This window comes from Falco naumanni, chromosome 7, assembly GCF_017639655.2.
Source record: "Falco naumanni isolate bFalNau1 chromosome 7, bFalNau1.pat, whole genome shotgun sequence".
Taxonomy (NCBI): Eukaryota; Metazoa; Chordata; class Aves; order Falconiformes; family Falconidae; genus Falco; species Falco naumanni.
In genome coordinates, this window is record NC_054060.1 from 42,340,926 (window position 1) to 42,358,267 (window position 17,342).

General features: G+C 35.7%; 1 protein-coding gene across 1 annotated transcript in view; it reads left to right on the top strand.

Annotated features, from left to right (window-relative positions):
* The window catches only part of TRIP11 (thyroid hormone receptor interactor 11), a 38,006-nt gene extending 21,470 nt beyond the window's left edge, over positions 1-16,536 (top strand). The window contains exons 11-20 of the mRNA XM_040600520.1: positions 217-357; positions 551-744; positions 2,246-2,409; positions 2,736-2,839; positions 3,171-3,270; positions 9,123-9,204; positions 9,995-10,109; positions 10,692-10,814; positions 12,046-12,193; positions 14,271-16,536. Of these exons, the coding sequence (XP_040456454.1) occupies positions 217-357; positions 551-744; positions 2,246-2,409; positions 2,736-2,839; positions 3,171-3,270; positions 9,123-9,204; positions 9,995-10,109; positions 10,692-10,814; positions 12,046-12,193; positions 14,271-14,479 (1,380 nt within the window). The 3' untranslated portion in view covers positions 14,480-16,536. The remainder of the gene's footprint in view (positions 1-216; positions 358-550; positions 745-2,245; positions 2,410-2,735; positions 2,840-3,170; positions 3,271-9,122; positions 9,205-9,994; positions 10,110-10,691; positions 10,815-12,045; positions 12,194-14,270) is intronic.
* Positions 16,537-17,342: the final 806 nt, after the last annotated feature.

Consider the following 17,342-nt stretch of genomic DNA (forward strand, 5'->3'; position numbering starts at 1 on the left):
TATAGTGTCTTTTAGCAGTAAGTCTTACTTCGTCTTGTAACATGTGGGTAAAATGACTTCAAAATAATATTTTCCTTGAATGTTTTTCTGTGTCATTGGTGTCCTGCTCTTTTCCTTGTTATATCAGTTATTGTCTTCATGCACTTGTGGGCAAAGACTGTCTCCTTTGGCAAAACTATTTGCCATGTTTGAAATGCTTGTTTGTGTCTTCAACAGGGCAACACAGGAGAATTGAATCAACTGTTAAGTGAAGTTAAGTCAATGCAGGAAAAGGCTGTTACTTTTCAGCAAGAGAGAGACCAAGTCATGGTAGCACTCAAACAGAAGCAAATGGAGAGCAGTGCCCTTCAGGGCGAGGTATGCCACAAAGTAATTTACAGTCACAAGAAGTAAAAGAAAAAGAGTAAGAAATTCTGTCTGTTACCAAAAATAATCCGCAAAATATTACAATCACTTGTAAAAAGCAGTGTGCTTCAAGGGACATATTTTGTGTTTATCACCTTTCATAAAAATAATTTAATATGAACAACTTAAGTTATGTTCTACATAGGTACAGCATTTGCGTGAGAAAGAGCAACGCCTAAATCAGGAACTGGAGAGGTTACGTAATCACCTTTTAGAAATGGAAGACTCCTACACACGAGAAGCTTTAGCTGCAGAAGACAGAGAGGTCAAGCTAAGAAAGAAAATTCTGATTTTGGAAGAAAAACTTGTGTCCTCATCTACTGCAGTGGAGAACGCCAGGTAGTCTTTTAATTTATACAGTAGTGGTGTTAGCAAGACTGGTACTGATGGCTTTATTTTACTGAATTACCATTCTATAACACGCTAAGCACTTGAGAAAACAAAACGATAGGAACTTCTGTTACATCAGGAAGAAGATTTGAAATAGACGTGGCTACTCCTGAGGACTTAAATGTATTTGTCAGTTTTGTAGCAACTATTGAAATCTCACATCTCTAACAGTGCTAGAACTAGAAACAACAAAAATCCCTCGACCCATCAATTTAATTGTGTCAGAACAAAAATGGTGGACTGGACTTACTTTGAAGTCAAATCTTCATTCATTTTGAAATAGTCTTATTTTATACGCTTTAATACACAGATGTGACTGTCATGCTTTGAATTGCGTTCACATCCTTACTTTATAGCTGATACCGTGGAACCTATACGCTGCTGTAAACTTTTTCCTTTGTAGGGCATATATATTTGAAGCAAGATACATTGAAGTTCTCATGGATAGCAGAATCTGGGAGGCTAGAGCCAATTGTGGTTTTTTTATTTATTTATTTGCCATAATCACATTTTTCAGCCAGAACAATGAAAACCCAGACATTAAACTTAACGCCTATCTTGACTGCTTTAATACTGTTTTATTTAAAGGAATTTTGGTTACTTCAGGCAAAAGAATTCTTTTTCATCTTACTACAGTTGTCAAAATGAAAAAGTATTTTAATCAAAAAATATGTATGTAGCTGCAGTCTTTCTTTTTTGCTGAAGTGCCGGAGGTGGATTCTGCTCTTAATCTCTGCTGAGAACGTTGAGCAGAATTTGTTGTGAAAAATAGTGGAGGAAGTGGAAAAGTTGGGAGAAGTTTCTGTTAAAGCTGTTCATCAGAATGTTTCTTAATTCTTCATCAAACTTGTCAAATAGCTTTCAAGTAATACTGCCTATTTGCCACCTGATATGCACTCTTTAAAAAGACTGGCGTAGGAGAAAATGGGGTTCATAATATTTTTACATAATGAGAAATTAAACGGGGCATTCAGTGGTCAGTATGGAACAAGACATACTGAGTTCTTTGAGTCTGGCTTTAAAAGTAAAAATAGGTAGAAAGACCTATTGATTCCTGTAGTACTTGAAGCAGACAAGATATGAATTATTTTTTTATAAAGACACTGTGACGATAATGAACAACAAATTATTTTTTTCTTTTTCTAATGCACTTCAAACAAAAGTAGTTGGGATTTTTTTTATTGCCAAAATGTTGTTACCAGACTTATTTAAAATCTTTTGTTGGTTTGGTGGTGGTGGGTTTTGGGGTTTTTTTGGGGGGTGTGTGGGTGGGGTTTTAGGTTTGTTTTTTATTTTTAAATGGATTGGGGGGGTGGTGGAAATTGCCTTCATTTTTATAAATTGAGCTGAAAAATTAAAGGTAAGCTATTTTTGCTGGAATTCAGTTTTCTCTCTGACTTCTGTTATTGTCTTCATAAATAATGTGTTTTATTCTTTTATTTTCATTAAGTCATCAAGCTAGTCTGCAAGTTGAATCTTTGCAAGAGCAGTTAAACCTGGTTTCCAAGCAGAGAGATGAGACTGTGCTACAGCTCACCATCTCACAGGACCAAGTGAAGCAGTATGCATTGTCACTGGCCAACCTGCAGATGGTACTAGAGCAATTCCAACAGGGTAAGTTTTGTCAAGAAATAACAAAGATTGCAACAAGCGTTTTTCAGCTGGGATACTTACCAGATTTTAGTGCTTTTTAATTATTAATTACCTGGTTTCGGCTTTCATAGCTTGAATTTCAGAAGCTGTTGTCTTTTAAAAAAACTTTCAAAACCAATTTTGGCCCTGTGAAAATTGGTGGTCAATATCGCATTTATGAAATTGGAATTCCACCTCTACCTTATGAAGACCAGTTATGATAATGCTGAGGTTTTGTAATTGCATATCCCAAAAACAGTTACATGTTGTGAATCAAGATGTTTTGGTTTGTGTTTTTAACCCTTTAGAAGAAAAAGCTATGTATTCAGCAGAACTGGAGAAACACCAAAATCAGACTGCAGAATGGAAGAAAAAAGCAGAAAAGTTAGAAGAAAAAGTTATATCACTGCAGGTAGGCTGAATAATGAAACTGAACCCTATGAAACTGAATATTAATTGTTGACTGAATTTTTTGACTACTGTGTTGTTACTGTCTTACGAATACATCTTTATACAATTGTTCTCTCTTCCTTGGAAGAGAGGGGGGCACTAATAAGAAGGTCAGCAAAGTAGTATTCCTCTGCTGACTGTCCATTTTCTGAGAATGTTTACAATCCAGTTATTCTAAAGAACGAGTGGTTGAAGCCTCTGCATCTGTTACGTTTTATCTGTGTTGAATTAGCATAATTGTGATAGTGAACTCTCTTGCTTGTCTTTTTGTCCCTTTTCTGTGCTTTATTCAGGAAAGTTTAGGAGAGGCAAATGCCGCACTGGATGCAGCATCAAGGCTTACTGAGCAGCTTGACGTCAAAGAGGAGCAGATTGAAGAACTTAAGAAAGAAGGTAGCTGCATTTTTATGTTTCTGCTTAAAACATTCCAAGCAGCTGAGATGACAATGTAGTATTCCTAGAAACTTTGCAAAATGTGTTTCATATGAGGAAAAGAATAATTCTCTTGTCACCTTTTGAGGACTTCCCTATTTATAAAGGATATCTGCAAAAGTATGTTTACCTTCTGTTAGGGATCTTTCTCAAAAGGAAGTCCTGTAGTTGAGTTTTATGGTTGCTTGGTTTGGGTGTTTTTCCCCCCCTAAATACTAAAGCCCTTGATTTACCTCTGTAAGTATGTTTTTTAAAAGTTTGTGAAATACTAAATGGTGTCAGATTTTTCCACAGTAACTACCTACCTAACTGACAGAGACATAGGAATACAGTGAGGTACAGAGAAAGGGGGTGCTGTTGGTTAGAGATGTAGAGAAAGCAGCTCTTGCATGGGTATGAGGCTGTCTGAAGAGTTTATGTGGAAGGTCTTGGACGCATCTTTAGACTGTATTTTTAAATCTCATTTCAAATAAGCTTCCTGATTGCTCATATTTAGAAATATGCCATTCATATTGTTCTCAGATTAAGTATTCTAATATTTGATGAATCTTATTAGTTTGGATTTGAAGACAAAACTTAGCCAGCTGGTAGAGGAATTTGCCAGAAGAAACATTTATGAAAAAGAAGAAGGTTATTTATGGTGAGGGTGGTCAGAAATTGGAATAGGTTGCCCAGGGATGTGGAGTGTCCATCCATGAAGATATTCAAAACCCAACTGGCCATGGTCCAGGACAGCCTGCTGTAGATGACTCTGCTTGAGCAGAGGGGTTGGACTAGATGATCTAGAGGTCTGGAGGTCTCTTCCAACATAAATGTATCTTTGATTTTGTGATTCTGTGAATGTTTTGGAATGTGGTTTGGGTTTGGGTTTTTTCCTCTTTCTGACATCACAGAAACGTGAATTCTGTAGGAGATGCGTAGCCTTCTCTTTTATAAACACATTTAGTATTATAAACACATTTTAGGAAAGCCTAAAAAGGTAGAATAACATTTTACTAAAAATTGATGCCGTTTCAATGTATTTCTGTTTTATGGCCCTATGCTATTTAGTCTAATCAAATGGAAAAATATGAAATTAAATTTCTATACAATGTATTTGTACATGAAACATCAGTAAGATTTATAAGCTCAGACACACGTAAGAGATGACAGAATAGCTATGAGTAACATAAGGTCACTTTTTTCATTACTGCATTAATTTTAGTTTTTATGAGAAAGGAGTCATAGCAAGCAGGACTTAGTCCTAATAATAATTTTGCTGGATTTCTGTACTTAAATTTCAGCCCTGACTTGTAATTTTGTCTGCAATGTTTCATTGAACCAAGAGGGAAAGACACTTCTCTGTGTCTAGTTGCACAATGGTTCTGATATGGGTGAAATTGTTAAAGAGTACTGACTGCTGAGGGAATACTAATTAGGCTTTTTTCTCTTTTTTTAATCTGTCTTTTCCTTCTTTTTACCAACTGAGTCCTGCTTTCTCTTTCTTCCTTTATTTCTGAGGGTCATGATATTTTTCTATTACTGCATCATCCCCTGGTCAGGCTTTCACTGAGCATATGGGATAACTAAAATCAGAGGAAAACTTGTGATTGGTTCCTGAAGTGGCTCTAAAAAGGGACCTTGAAGAGCAGAGGTTTCTCACTCTCTGTGATCACTTAACAGCTCTTACTTTCTGGGGTTTTTTTCCCCATGTCTGTGGGAAATTTTTGGATGAATGCCTTTAATTAAGGCTTGCTGGGGAAGACCTGGAACACCATCTCTGCTGGATGCTGTGGTAACTCTTGCTCTGAATATGTACAACTAATTATTGCTATTAATGTTTAAATTATATTCTTGAAATAAACAATATTTTCTTAAGGCATACTTGCTTATGATCAAATAGTTGGTGTGAAAAGTCATTTGAAAGTCTTCACAATTTCAGCAAGAACTCTACAAAAAGTTACGACCGTTCTACTACATAATTTAATGTGTACTCACTTAAATTTAGTTGTGTCTAAGTGCAATTTGGCACCCAAATGGGCATCATAGGAGTGCGCCCTGAGTTCACATATGAATTTTACAAGCTAAATTAAAGTTCAAGTCCAACTAAATACTGACATTTTTGAATCTCTGTCTCACTACAGACATTTACAGCGAAAGTGTTCAAACACCCTGGATTGAAATTAACTTTGGCGTAGGCAAATACAGCACTCTGAAATGGGAAGCTCTTCATTAGTGGTTAATTTTGATTGCAGACCTTTGCATATGAAAGCAGGAGGGATTTGAACTTCAAGAGAAAACTGAATCTCAGTATTTTAATAAGCTATATTGTATTGGCAAGCTATTTACTTGTTAAAAGACTTGAAAAGGGATTGTTGCATAAAGGAAACAGCACTTTAATGTTGTAGAATAAATTATAATTTTTACTGAAAAAAGGAGACCACTCCATTTTCTCTATTTACACAAGAAAACACATAATGTCTTACTGAAAATTGGCCAAATACATTCCCAGACACAGTTTTGTTGGCCAAATCTTTTGAAGGATTTCTTTATAGATTTTTTTTGGCAGGAGAAGTGATTTTAATGGAAAAGTATACGATGTACCAGATGCAGTTTTCTGGATTGCCATAAATGGTTAACAAATTACTGGAGACTGTTGTAAATGTCTGGTTTACAGCAGTCCATGCTGAATTTTGGCTCTGGTCTTTTTTTGTTATTCAGTCTTCATACACATGAAATACATGTTTTAAGTCCTTTTCAACTGTAAAATTCTATTTTAGAAGGAAATATTCCATTTAAAAAATATGTTTAATGATAGAGTTGCATAGTCACTGTGGATGGAATGTAGCTGTCCTTAAAAGTTGGTCCTCTTTGATACAAGATCTTTCTGTCAGGAAAAAATAAACAGTAACATTTCATTTAAATTGTTAATACATTTGTTTTAAAATTCATCACAAATAAAAATTGAAAAGGAAACTCATAATGGTATTGCTTTGAAGAGCAATAGCGACAACATAACATATACTTGAAACTTGTTTTCAGATGCTGTTTGTCTTTTTGCAGCATTAGTAGTTTAACATAATTCTCTTTTACTCTGTGGAGACCCAAATAATTCAGCTACTGTGTATGCTCCTACAGCTGTTATCATTCCATAATTATATTGACAATGTTTCTGTTCAAGTATTGGGCTCCTATTTAACCACATTTACAAAGTACCATAATTTAAGTAAGTTTAAACCTTAAAACCATAGATTAATTCTGTGCCTCACCCTGGTGTTTTGAGAGGGAGTGGTGCTGAAGAGCTGTCATACTATTGGAATTGATTTCAATGCATATGGATGTAGTTGTTACAAGATGTATTGTTGTATAATATATATAATTTTGTTTGGGTTTTAACTTGTTCTGAATAAGGAGTTTAATCTTTATGTTCCTTGAATAGGAGCTTTCCCAGCATGACACGAGTTAGTTTGTTCTACTCTGTACTTTCTAAAATTTGTGTCTGTGAAGTAAAACATTTATATAAAGATGTGGAGTATTTGAACGGGACGTATTAGGTTGCATCTATTTCACAGCCCAGCTCTTTGATGTATGTATACCAGAAGTCTGTGCAGGTTCCATGGAGTTATTGGTGTTGAGAACCATGTTGTGTCAACTTACTTGTGGCATGCATTTATTAAAGATTGAAGGCCATGTGCAAACTAGAGTGGAATGTATTTCATGCATCCTGGATGATCTGAAGGATATAAACTTTATAAAAGTCACTTTCCATACAAAGATGTTGAGGCTTTTTAGAAATTAACTACAAGAAAAGTGTATCTTTTGTGGGTTTGGTTTTGGTTTTTAAATGAAGCGCTCTTAGTTAGGGGAGGGAGATTTAAGTTGATCAGCGGTTTTTCCATAGGATTTGAAGATAAGCATTCAACCTTAGAGAGGGAAAAGAGAAAAAGCTCGCCATTTCTGCTTATATAACTATAGGGTAGAGTTGGTCTTCACATGGATAGTCCATGTTGTATTTTTCAACCTTTTTTGTGTGATTAAGACTTACTTCTACTTTTATTAGGAAAAAAGTGAGTTCAAAGGTAGTATCTTGTAGAACCCCATTTTAGAGAAAAATTTTATTTTTACTGTGTTAAGGTATATCCATTTTTTAGTTTATCTTCTTAGAATTCTTTGTACCTTGTAATTATTTTTTTTTTCCTTGTCTGAAAACTTCTTGCTGCCAGTGTTCTTAAATCCTGTTTGGGGATTTAAGTGAGAAGTTTTTCTAGCACTTTTACTCCTGTGTTTTTTGTACAAACTTGTGTAGACCTGTACATCAGATAATTTTATTCTTTGTGCCTGGTTTCCTTACAATCAGAATGTTGTAAAATATTTATGGCAAGTAAAACTTTTAGGAGAGTTTTTTTTTCCTTTATTGTGAGCTTTATTTTATAGTTTTGTGGGAGGTCAGAGGAAGCCTGAGTTACTGGCATAGAATGGTTGGGGTAATTTGGTGTATTCTGTATTTGACCTAACAAGTAATTTGTGTTAGTGGAATCTTAGAATTGTAGAGAAGTTGGTGCTGTGAAATTATTGGGCAAGAATGAATATAACAATATCATGCCATGGTTTCTTTTATTGAAACGGGCTACTATGTTTGTATCTCCCTCATTAAACACTCTGATGTCATGGCGCTCAAGTGTGTAGATAGTGGAAAAATAATTGATTAAGGTCAGGAACTTCAGAAAGCTGAAAAGCTCTTGCAGTAGTGAATGCAGAATCTAAACTCCTCTCTTGCTGTTTTAATAGTTCCTGTTTTGGGTTTGTGGAGAGGAAAAATAGGATCCTTTGTGTAGGCCAAGAAAGCGGGTATTGGTGTTGTGATATCCCTGATGAACAGATTTCATTGCAGCCACTATAGAACAATATCAGAACTTGGAGGCAGCATGCAAAAAAGGCAGAAAATATGTGTAGTGACTCCTAACGCTCTCCTAGACAACCTCATATTAACTAACTTATACTGGCCTATTCATTTAATTTGTAGGCCATGATGCCAGGCTGAAAGTACTTGCCATTTTCCTCTCAGTTTTGCCTTCGGTTTGTGGTAGCTGTGGCATTTCACGTCTGCCACTTTTTAACTGAATATTTATATTCCCAAAAGTATGGGGAATCTTGCATAAAACTCTGCAGAGCCTTTCTTGCTGCTATACCGAATTGTGGAGAGCAGCACTGCTCCTAGGATACATTAGTGTGTTCCAGCACGTTGTTGCAAGAGCTTGAATCAGTTAACAGGAGTGGGAAGGGTCCTAACAGAAGAGACCTGCAACAAGTTACGGATGTTGGCTCCGTGAGGCAGTAATTCTCCTGGGAGACTGGTGAACTGCTTAGAACTTCAAGGCTTTAGCAACCTGATAGTAGAATATGCAGAATAGCTGGGTTTAGGAAATACTTGAGGTTAAGTACGAAGATCAAAAGACCTGATGCCAACATGCAGTTTGGTCAGGTTATGAAAAAGATTGTCACCACAGGATTATAGCCCTTAATCAAGCGTTTGTTTCCAGTTCTGTATTAGCTAGGTGGAACAGCAGTTCATCAGAACTTCAGCAATTTATTTATTTTCTGTGTGTTCCTGTATTTCAGTATTATCATTTCAGAAGTTTTAGCTCCCAATTTAAAATAATGATAACTTATTAAATTGACCCTTTTTATGCAAAATCAAGCTAATTTTGTTTTTTTAAAAAAGTACCATAACAGTATTAACATATTGTTATTTTAAAATGTGTTATTAATAAGTTTTGCAACAAAGTTTCAGAGTTTCAATTTTTATTTATTTGTTATGACCTAACATTTTATAGGTGAGATCAGAAGAGAAATGTTAGAAGATGTACAAAATAAACTAATGGATCTTATGAACAGCACAGAAGGAAAAGTGGACAAGTAAGTCTTCAGTGAAAGGCTTGGTACACACTTTTTATTTTTATTCCTCACAGTGTTCAGATATGTTACTAACACAGTTGTAAAAGTAGTGCAGAACTGGGCTTCTGTATGTGATCTTGTAATTATACTTTGATTACTTTGGCATTTTTCGATTGGTGGTTGTAAATAGTAATTTTTATTAGTGAAACCAGTGTGTATGTAAATTTGGATTACTGATATTTTTCTTAAGTTGAAGTGCACTTCTGTAGCTTGAGTTCTGCAAATGGAGATAAAAGTTCTTAATGAAAGTCTGTTATGTCTAAGGTGTGAACAGCAAGCCCTCCCATGTAGCTAGCATCACCTGGATGTTGTGTAAACCCCTCTTCCTGGGTTTTAGTGTCTTTTTTTTTGTTTGTTTGGGTTCCCCACCCCCCCCCACTCTGTTTACCTGAACTGAAACAGGGGTAGACAAATGGGTTCCCCTGTCCCCTTGCTTATGTCTTCATTTGGGACGTGCATGTCTGCACTTAAGTGTCTGTTTAAACAGTCTCCTGAATCAAGAATAAATATTGTCCCTGCTTGTAGTACTTATGTCAGACTTGCTCAGGCACAACTCAGTTTAACCTTACTGCATAAGTATTGCTAATGCTGTCCAAATTGACACTTCTGTATAAGCAATGTTATAACTTGTAGGGGAAGGAAATTGGTTCCTTGCGTTAGATTTGTTTATTTGGATTATTTTAAGTTAGGCAAGAGTATGAGGAATAATTGCATCAGTATTACTGTATAACAGTCTTCCTTTGTTCTCCAGGGTCCTGATGAGGAATCTCTTTGTTGGACATTTTCATACTCCAAAAAATAAACGTCCTGAAGTGTTAAGGTTAATGGGAAGTATCTTGGGAATAAAGAAGGAAGAACTTGATCAGGTAATACTTTGTAGAAAACTAGACTTCCCTTTTTATTTGTGGAATCCTTGCCTGAAAATATAATGACTTGCTGCTAAACTAAATGTAACTGTCCCCCCACTTCTTGTGGGGAAAGTGTGGGGTTTGTTCTTCCATCTGAATTAATTTTTTATGTGGGACATGCTGATCTTAATATAATCTTTTGATAACGCTATTTTAATAGAGTGGATCTCATTTTGCTGAGGAGTGCTAATGTGGAAGGGTAGGTATTTAACTTTGTGCTGTTATGTCTTATAACATGTAATATATCAGTTACAGAAAAGTAAGCCAGTTTTGTATGTACCACTAGGTATTGTGAAGAAGGTGGGGCTTAAGGTTTTTAAGTAAAGAGCCAGGGTTTTAAACTGCCAGTCTTTGGGAGGCAGAGAATAAATTTTTGACAGTAATTAAAGTTTTGAGATTTTTTTTTTTATTTATCTGTGTAATTACCATGTAGTTATGATAAATATAATGAGCACAGTGTTGCAGTTTCTTTTACCTCTTGCTTTATTTTTAGTTTCTTAACTTTTTTTGTTGTTTTTTTTTTTTTTTAATACTTTCTAGTTATTATCTGAAGACCAAAGAGGAGTTACAAGTTGGGTGACTGGCTGGCTTGGTGGAGGAGCTGGGTCAAAAAGTGTCCCTAGTACACCTTTGAGGCCAACTCATCAGAACATTTTTAATAGTGTAAGAATTGTGTGCATTCTCTGTTTGAGTGGAAAAAATGGGGCAGTTGCATATTAATGTCGATGTTCGGCTCATCAGTATATTCAGCTTCACGTATTGATGCTGCAGTATCTTATTTGTTTTTGTGCAACTGCTTTGCCATAAGGATTTTTTTCCTGCACTAAATAAATATGTAGGCATTGATGAAAATTATACAATGCTAAGTGTTGGGCTAATACAGAAATTGCTGTTCCACTGGTTCCTGGGATCACTGACTTCTTACAGTATGGATTTGATCTTGCAAGCTGACAGGTTAAATACATGTGGGAGTCTGGGACTGTGTGACACTCAGCAGTATAGAAGACTGTGACATCATATTTTGATGACTGTGTTCCCATATGTCCTTTGAATTTCATTTGAAAAGCTTTCTTAGCTGCTGCAGCTAGCACTTCTTATATACAGCATAATAAAGCTGATATTTTAAGCTTTCAAATACTGTAAAGCAACAGTTCTCGGCATCATCCATGGGAGCAGTTTATCTGTGGAACTTTCCATTTTGCAGAGCAGTAAATGCACTCTCAAGAATAGAGCACTGAGGGATTGGGCTTTTTGGATTAACATTCATTTTTTGCTCATTGAGCTAGAAAAGCACAGTGAGAACTGATTCCTGTAAATTATCTTGAAGTGTAGGGATTGGGTTTTTGCCCACAAAAACAATGCAGGCACTTAGGCCACCAGAGGATTGTGGTCTGATTAACTACAGACATAAAAGAGGAAAATCAATGCTTTTCTATGTATAGTACAGGCTTTACTAAGCAAGATTCCATTATGTGATGCTACTGACACATTAGTCATTCCATGTTTCCTTTATTCAAGACTTTTAAAACCCATTGCTTTATTTGACAGAGAAATGTTTTAAGTTTTATGTGTTTCTGGAAGAGTGATTTGCTTGAGCCCATGCTCAGGAAATACTGTGATCTCAGTAGCAGCATGGGATTCTTGAAACAATTGGCATAAATCAATAATGCAACCATGGTGGAAATGAGTGTTATCTTTAGAGTATAAATTTCACATAAATATCACTGAGACAACCAAAACCTGTGTATTTTGAAAATAAATTTGTCACAAAGTACCAATACAAAGTTCTTGAGAGCCTGTTGACAGCTTTTTGTTTTATGTATGTATGTATTTTTAACTTAGATATTTTTCAACAGAGCATCAGTAAAATATAATAACTAGTAGCTTCTTGTAGTCTTTTTCAGAATTGTTTGTGAAATTCCTCGAAACAGAATCTTGCCCAAGTATTCCTCCACCCAAGCTGTCTGTTCATGATATGAAACTTTTAGGAGCAGCAGGAACTGGTAAAACTAGCAGTACTCCATCCAGCAGTCAAATGCAAGGTAACATTTAAAGGAAAATCTGAACATTTACACAGCACATAAATAACTAAAGATAGAACCTTCAAAGGGATTTCAGTGATTCTGTGCTTCCTCACTTATGAACTATGAATTTGATTTCTCCACTCATGCCCTTGTTTCCTTCTCCTCCCACTCCTCCTTCCCACTGCTTCTATACCCTACTTCCTAAAATTTCAATACAGAATATTAGAAGGACCAAATTCCCTTAGATATGGAAAGGATTTAACAGCACCTGTTAGAGCCAAACAGATGCTATGCAGGCAACTCCATACAGTATCAGTGAAGAGAGTCCTGATTTTCAGTATTCCTGTTGATCAGATCACTGAGTGAAGAATGCAGGTAATACCAACCTTGTAGTGCCTCTCTGGTATGTAGGACCGGGTTGCTCAGAGAGGACTGAAACAAAATCAGTAGATGGCATGATTTGAAATCTCTGTAAGCTGTGCATGAGTGTTGACTTCAGTTTTTCTAAGGCAGAGAGTAATTATGCTTGTATTATGTATAGTGAAATTAATGCTCTTTGTCAGTTTAGCTGATCCAGTTTGTACTTAATTTTTTACGTACGTTTAAAACTTCACCTTAATACAGTCCTGCTGATTTGCAGTTTGTTTTGATTGAAACTTTTAATTGTAAACTCAAATAACCCCAACAATCCCAACCCCCAAATACTATGTATTGTATAGATCTACAGAGAGAGAGATGCTAAAAAATCTTTCAATTCACCTAAAGTAGTTGGATGTCCAAGGTATAAATGTCTACTGTGAAATACCAGTTTATCTCTGAAAGCAGTATTTTTTTTACTTTTTAAATAAACCTAAATAAAACTTAACTTTCTTTTTACTCTTCTTCCTTACTGTAACTACACTTACTGTAGTGTAACAGTAATATAATAGGTACAGTACCTATTTTACTTGACAAAAAACCCTATTTCTTTGTCTGGAAGAATGAAATTATTGGTTCCTTTTCTCCATTCAGGAGATAAATTGCTGGCTTGTAAAACTAGACACCCATTATATATATATATATATATCTCCCTTTAGTTTTTTGGGTGCTTTAAGTTTTTTGTTCCTTGAAATAAACTATATGGTAGCAATTTCTAAGTGCTGAACACAAATACCAGTACAATATCCACATAGAAATGTATTTATGAGAATTGGGATATTTACATGATGTAAGATCTTTTTTAAAATAAAAAAAAGCTGAATAAAATCACTTATCCAAACAATTAGTATGATACAGGAATGTTAGGCTGGTTTCTGTTCTACATTTGGTGTAGGAACCTTGAGAACAGGTTACACTTGGACCTGACTGAGGATTTGATGGGGGAAGGTGAGGAGGGACAAGTCAGTTCTTAGATTTAGAAAAAAAGGTTAGTAATACTTTATTAAAAAAGGTTAGTAATACTTAATTAAAACTAGAATTTTGTTAGAATTTGACTAATGAGCAAACGTTGTTTTGCCTCAAAACTAAGTTGCGACACTCTGTGATGTTTATTGCAGGGGTTGAGTGTGGGCTGACCCTGGGGAAGCTGTGTCAGTACACTGTGGGGTGGGAAACCCACCGGTGTGCTGTGTTGTCGTGCATGCACAAGGGACCTTGCGCCTTCACATAGTGCTGGAGTCAATGTGGCAGATAATTCATGCCTGACGTTGCATGCATGAAGTGAACCTTGGCAAAAGGTGTTTGATGCTTGTCACAGAGGTGCCTGGACTGTCAACTGAATTGCAGCTGCCGATAAGCATGATGTGGTTGGCAGGTCCTGGGAGTGCCCTGATCTTTGTCAGTCTTGTAAGTAGTAGCTTGAGGTGTAGATATAGGAATTCTTCAGCAAAAGGAGCAGTGGTAGCTGAGATCCAAGATGAGAGAAGAGAGAGTGAAAATCTTTGAGAGCATCCATGTGAGGTCCAGTCTATGGCAAGAAGATAGGATTGTCATGTTGCAAAAGTAATACACAAAGATGTGAACAAATGCTGTAAAATTGTGTAGACTTATGAATGCTTTCTAACATTTTCTTGCATTTTGTTTTGAGTGTTTTGGTTGTTTTTTTTTAATATTTCAGATTCTGCAGCCTCAGCAATGAGCAGAAGACCAGATGCAAACCCATTTTTAGCACGTCGATCTGCAGCAGTGCCTCTCATAATGCCCACTAGTAATTCTGGACATCTGCTTATGAAACCTATTTCTGATGCATTGCCTACTTTTACACCACTGCCAGTGTCCCCTGATGCCAGTGCTGGTGCTGTACTGAAAGACCTTCTAAAACAATAGATGATTAAAAAAAATGACAAAAGAAGAAACAATATCAATATGATGATAGTAGCACTTTAAGGAAAAGAAGAACACTATGCTGTATATAATTTACCACAATGAGGCCTTCTGTAAAGTCATGTACTTGTTTGTAATTGTACTTTGCTTTTCTTTTAATTCTAAACTCACCAGTGCTTTGGAAATTCTGACGGTGGCATGAATAACTGCTGCCTTTATAGCAGTCATTCATTTTTGGGCATGGGTTAAATATTAAACTGAGAGAAAAAACAAAATCTATCTTGTTGCTAGATTGTCACAAGATAAAAAAAACCCTTAGTAATATTCCAATGTTTCAATTATACATAAACATTAACTTTTTGGTGTTGAGATCCATTTTTTTCATTAAAGTGATCTGCCATTGGCAGTGGGCCTTCAAGAACCAGAATTTTTAAAAAACTAAAAATAAATAAATAAATCTCCAGCCAAATCTGATCTTACTTGAAATGTTCAATTAATGACACAAACTCCAAAGAATAAGATAAGACAGTGAACACATGGGAGCATGATGACTGAGCAGCTGCAGTCTTTCCACACATGATTTATGATGCTTAATGTACACTAGGACATGCCTCTCTTATTTACAGGATTAGTCACATTTGGGGGCAATTAGAGGCATGGTAGTCTCTTTTTGTGCAATGATTTCATCCATATACACACCCCTCCGACTAATTTCTGCTTTCAGGAGTCAAACGCCTTAGCACCAAGGAGTTAACTGTGGGAGTGCTTTATTTTCTAGAGGCGTCCATGTGATGGGAGTGGGTAATTTAGCAAAAGATAGGTTCATGTTTATAAAGACACTGTATTCTAATGGTCTAAGATGTATATTTGAGAGACTTTTTATTCTGCAGGATTTTGTAGATCCAAATATAAGCTTAAAGCTTGAACACATGTATAGAATTTAAAGGGAAGAAGATGCTTACTTATCTCAAATGTGTAAATAGGTCTTTCTGAGACCAAGGCCAAAATCAGTTATTCTGTAAATTTTGCTGTGATAACTTGTACACTTTGTTTGGCAGGTAAAGAATGAAGTTGCATACTAAAGGATAAAAGTCATGCAAAAGTAATCTTCATAGTGAATGTGAGATAAAACATCTTCAATTTAAAATGTGTAATTTCTAAATCTTTTTATATGCCATTCTGTGTTTTGTCAGTGTTAAGATAACTGTTGTGCAAGTTCTATATTAGAACTGTGAACCTTCCCATTTTCATTAAGATCCTGGATTAAATAGGTGTAAGACTTATATTTAAGTAAAATTAATTCCTGAAACTTGTACAGAATAAACCAAAATAATGCAAGAAAACTTTGCATTTATTTATGTAGAGGTCAGATAGTGACTTATTTTTTGTTGACTTGAAATCTAGCAGTGTTTTTGATTCCTGTATTTACCTTAAGAACTGCTTGAGTCCCTTTCCTCCTGTGTGTTAATGTATCATGGAAAATTTATGCAAATTTGGAAGTGGATTGACCATACTGAATTTTAATTTTAAATTCTTTATTCCATTACAGACACTTTGGCAGTTTGGTTTCTGAAAGGATAGCAGCCACGCATAGTATGCCAAAATAAATTCTGCATTATGTAATAAATGTAATGAGAATTTGAAATTACCTCAGCTAGAGCATTTCAGTTTGGTACTTCAAATGTAAATGTACATTTAAACTGGACTGGAATAGGTACCTTTTTTTCCTATAACAAATATAAAGAAAACTGAAATCAGATGGCTTCTGTGCAGTCTCTCCTTTTCTTGTAGTTGTGTCTGTTTAAAGATATATAGCTGCTTCAGAATAAAATGGCCTTTTGGGGAGCCAAAGCAGAAGGAAACATTTAGTGTTTAAAAATATGGCTTAGATATATTATAAATTACAGATGTACTCATGCTGGTCACTATCCTGTGAATACACTAACTGAGCAGTTAACTTTTTTGTGCAAATTTCTTTAATTGCAGAGAACTCCTAGTATGTACATGTTTCTCTTCCAGGAAGCATTATAAATGCCAATAAATAAAACATAGTAAGATCATTTGTTTCTGCATGCTGTGAATCAGCTCCGTTTATACAGTAACGTATGAGTTCGAGAAGGTCAATCTAAAACCAACCAAGGATAATGAAGATCTTCGGAGTTTCTCATGAAGCTACTTGGGACAGAAAAAAATCTTTTACAGGATAGACAGAAGAGGCTTCGGTCCTTAAGTGCTAGGAGGTCTGTTGAACTGCGGAGAAAATCCGCACGGCTTAGGAGGTTTCCGTTCTACGGCTTACTCCACAGCTACATTGGTGAGTTTTTTGTTGCTTTGTTAGAAATCAGATGCACTCTGTGTTCCAGGCAGTATTTTTGCACTGAAAAGTGCACAACTACTTCATTGCCTTGTTTCTTTCTTCCCTCTCAGAGTTTCACAGGCTATTATAAACCTTCAAGATTTGTTTCTATTGAAAGATTAGTGGATATATTTTTTCCTCTAATTTTTCTTCTGGGTTTACTTTGTGCTTGATAACTGTTTTGTATATATTTACCTTACCGGTTTCCCACATGTAAGTACATGACTCATGTAGTCTGTCCTGTTAATTGGGTGGGTCTTTCACACGGCAGCGGGGTGAAGCAGGTGCAGTAGTTGAAAATTGTTGTTCTTCATTTAACTTAATTGTTCTTTTTTGTCTTGCTCTTGCAAGGAAAAAAAGAGAATGGTGGTCCTAGTTTTGGTTTAGCAAGCTGTCAGTTATCTTCAGTGTAACAAGCAACAGTTCTAGTAAGGAATTAATTTTGCAGGCTTTACATACTTTAGACTCATTTTTTGCAGTTGTTTGCTCATCCTGCATTCTATGCAAAGG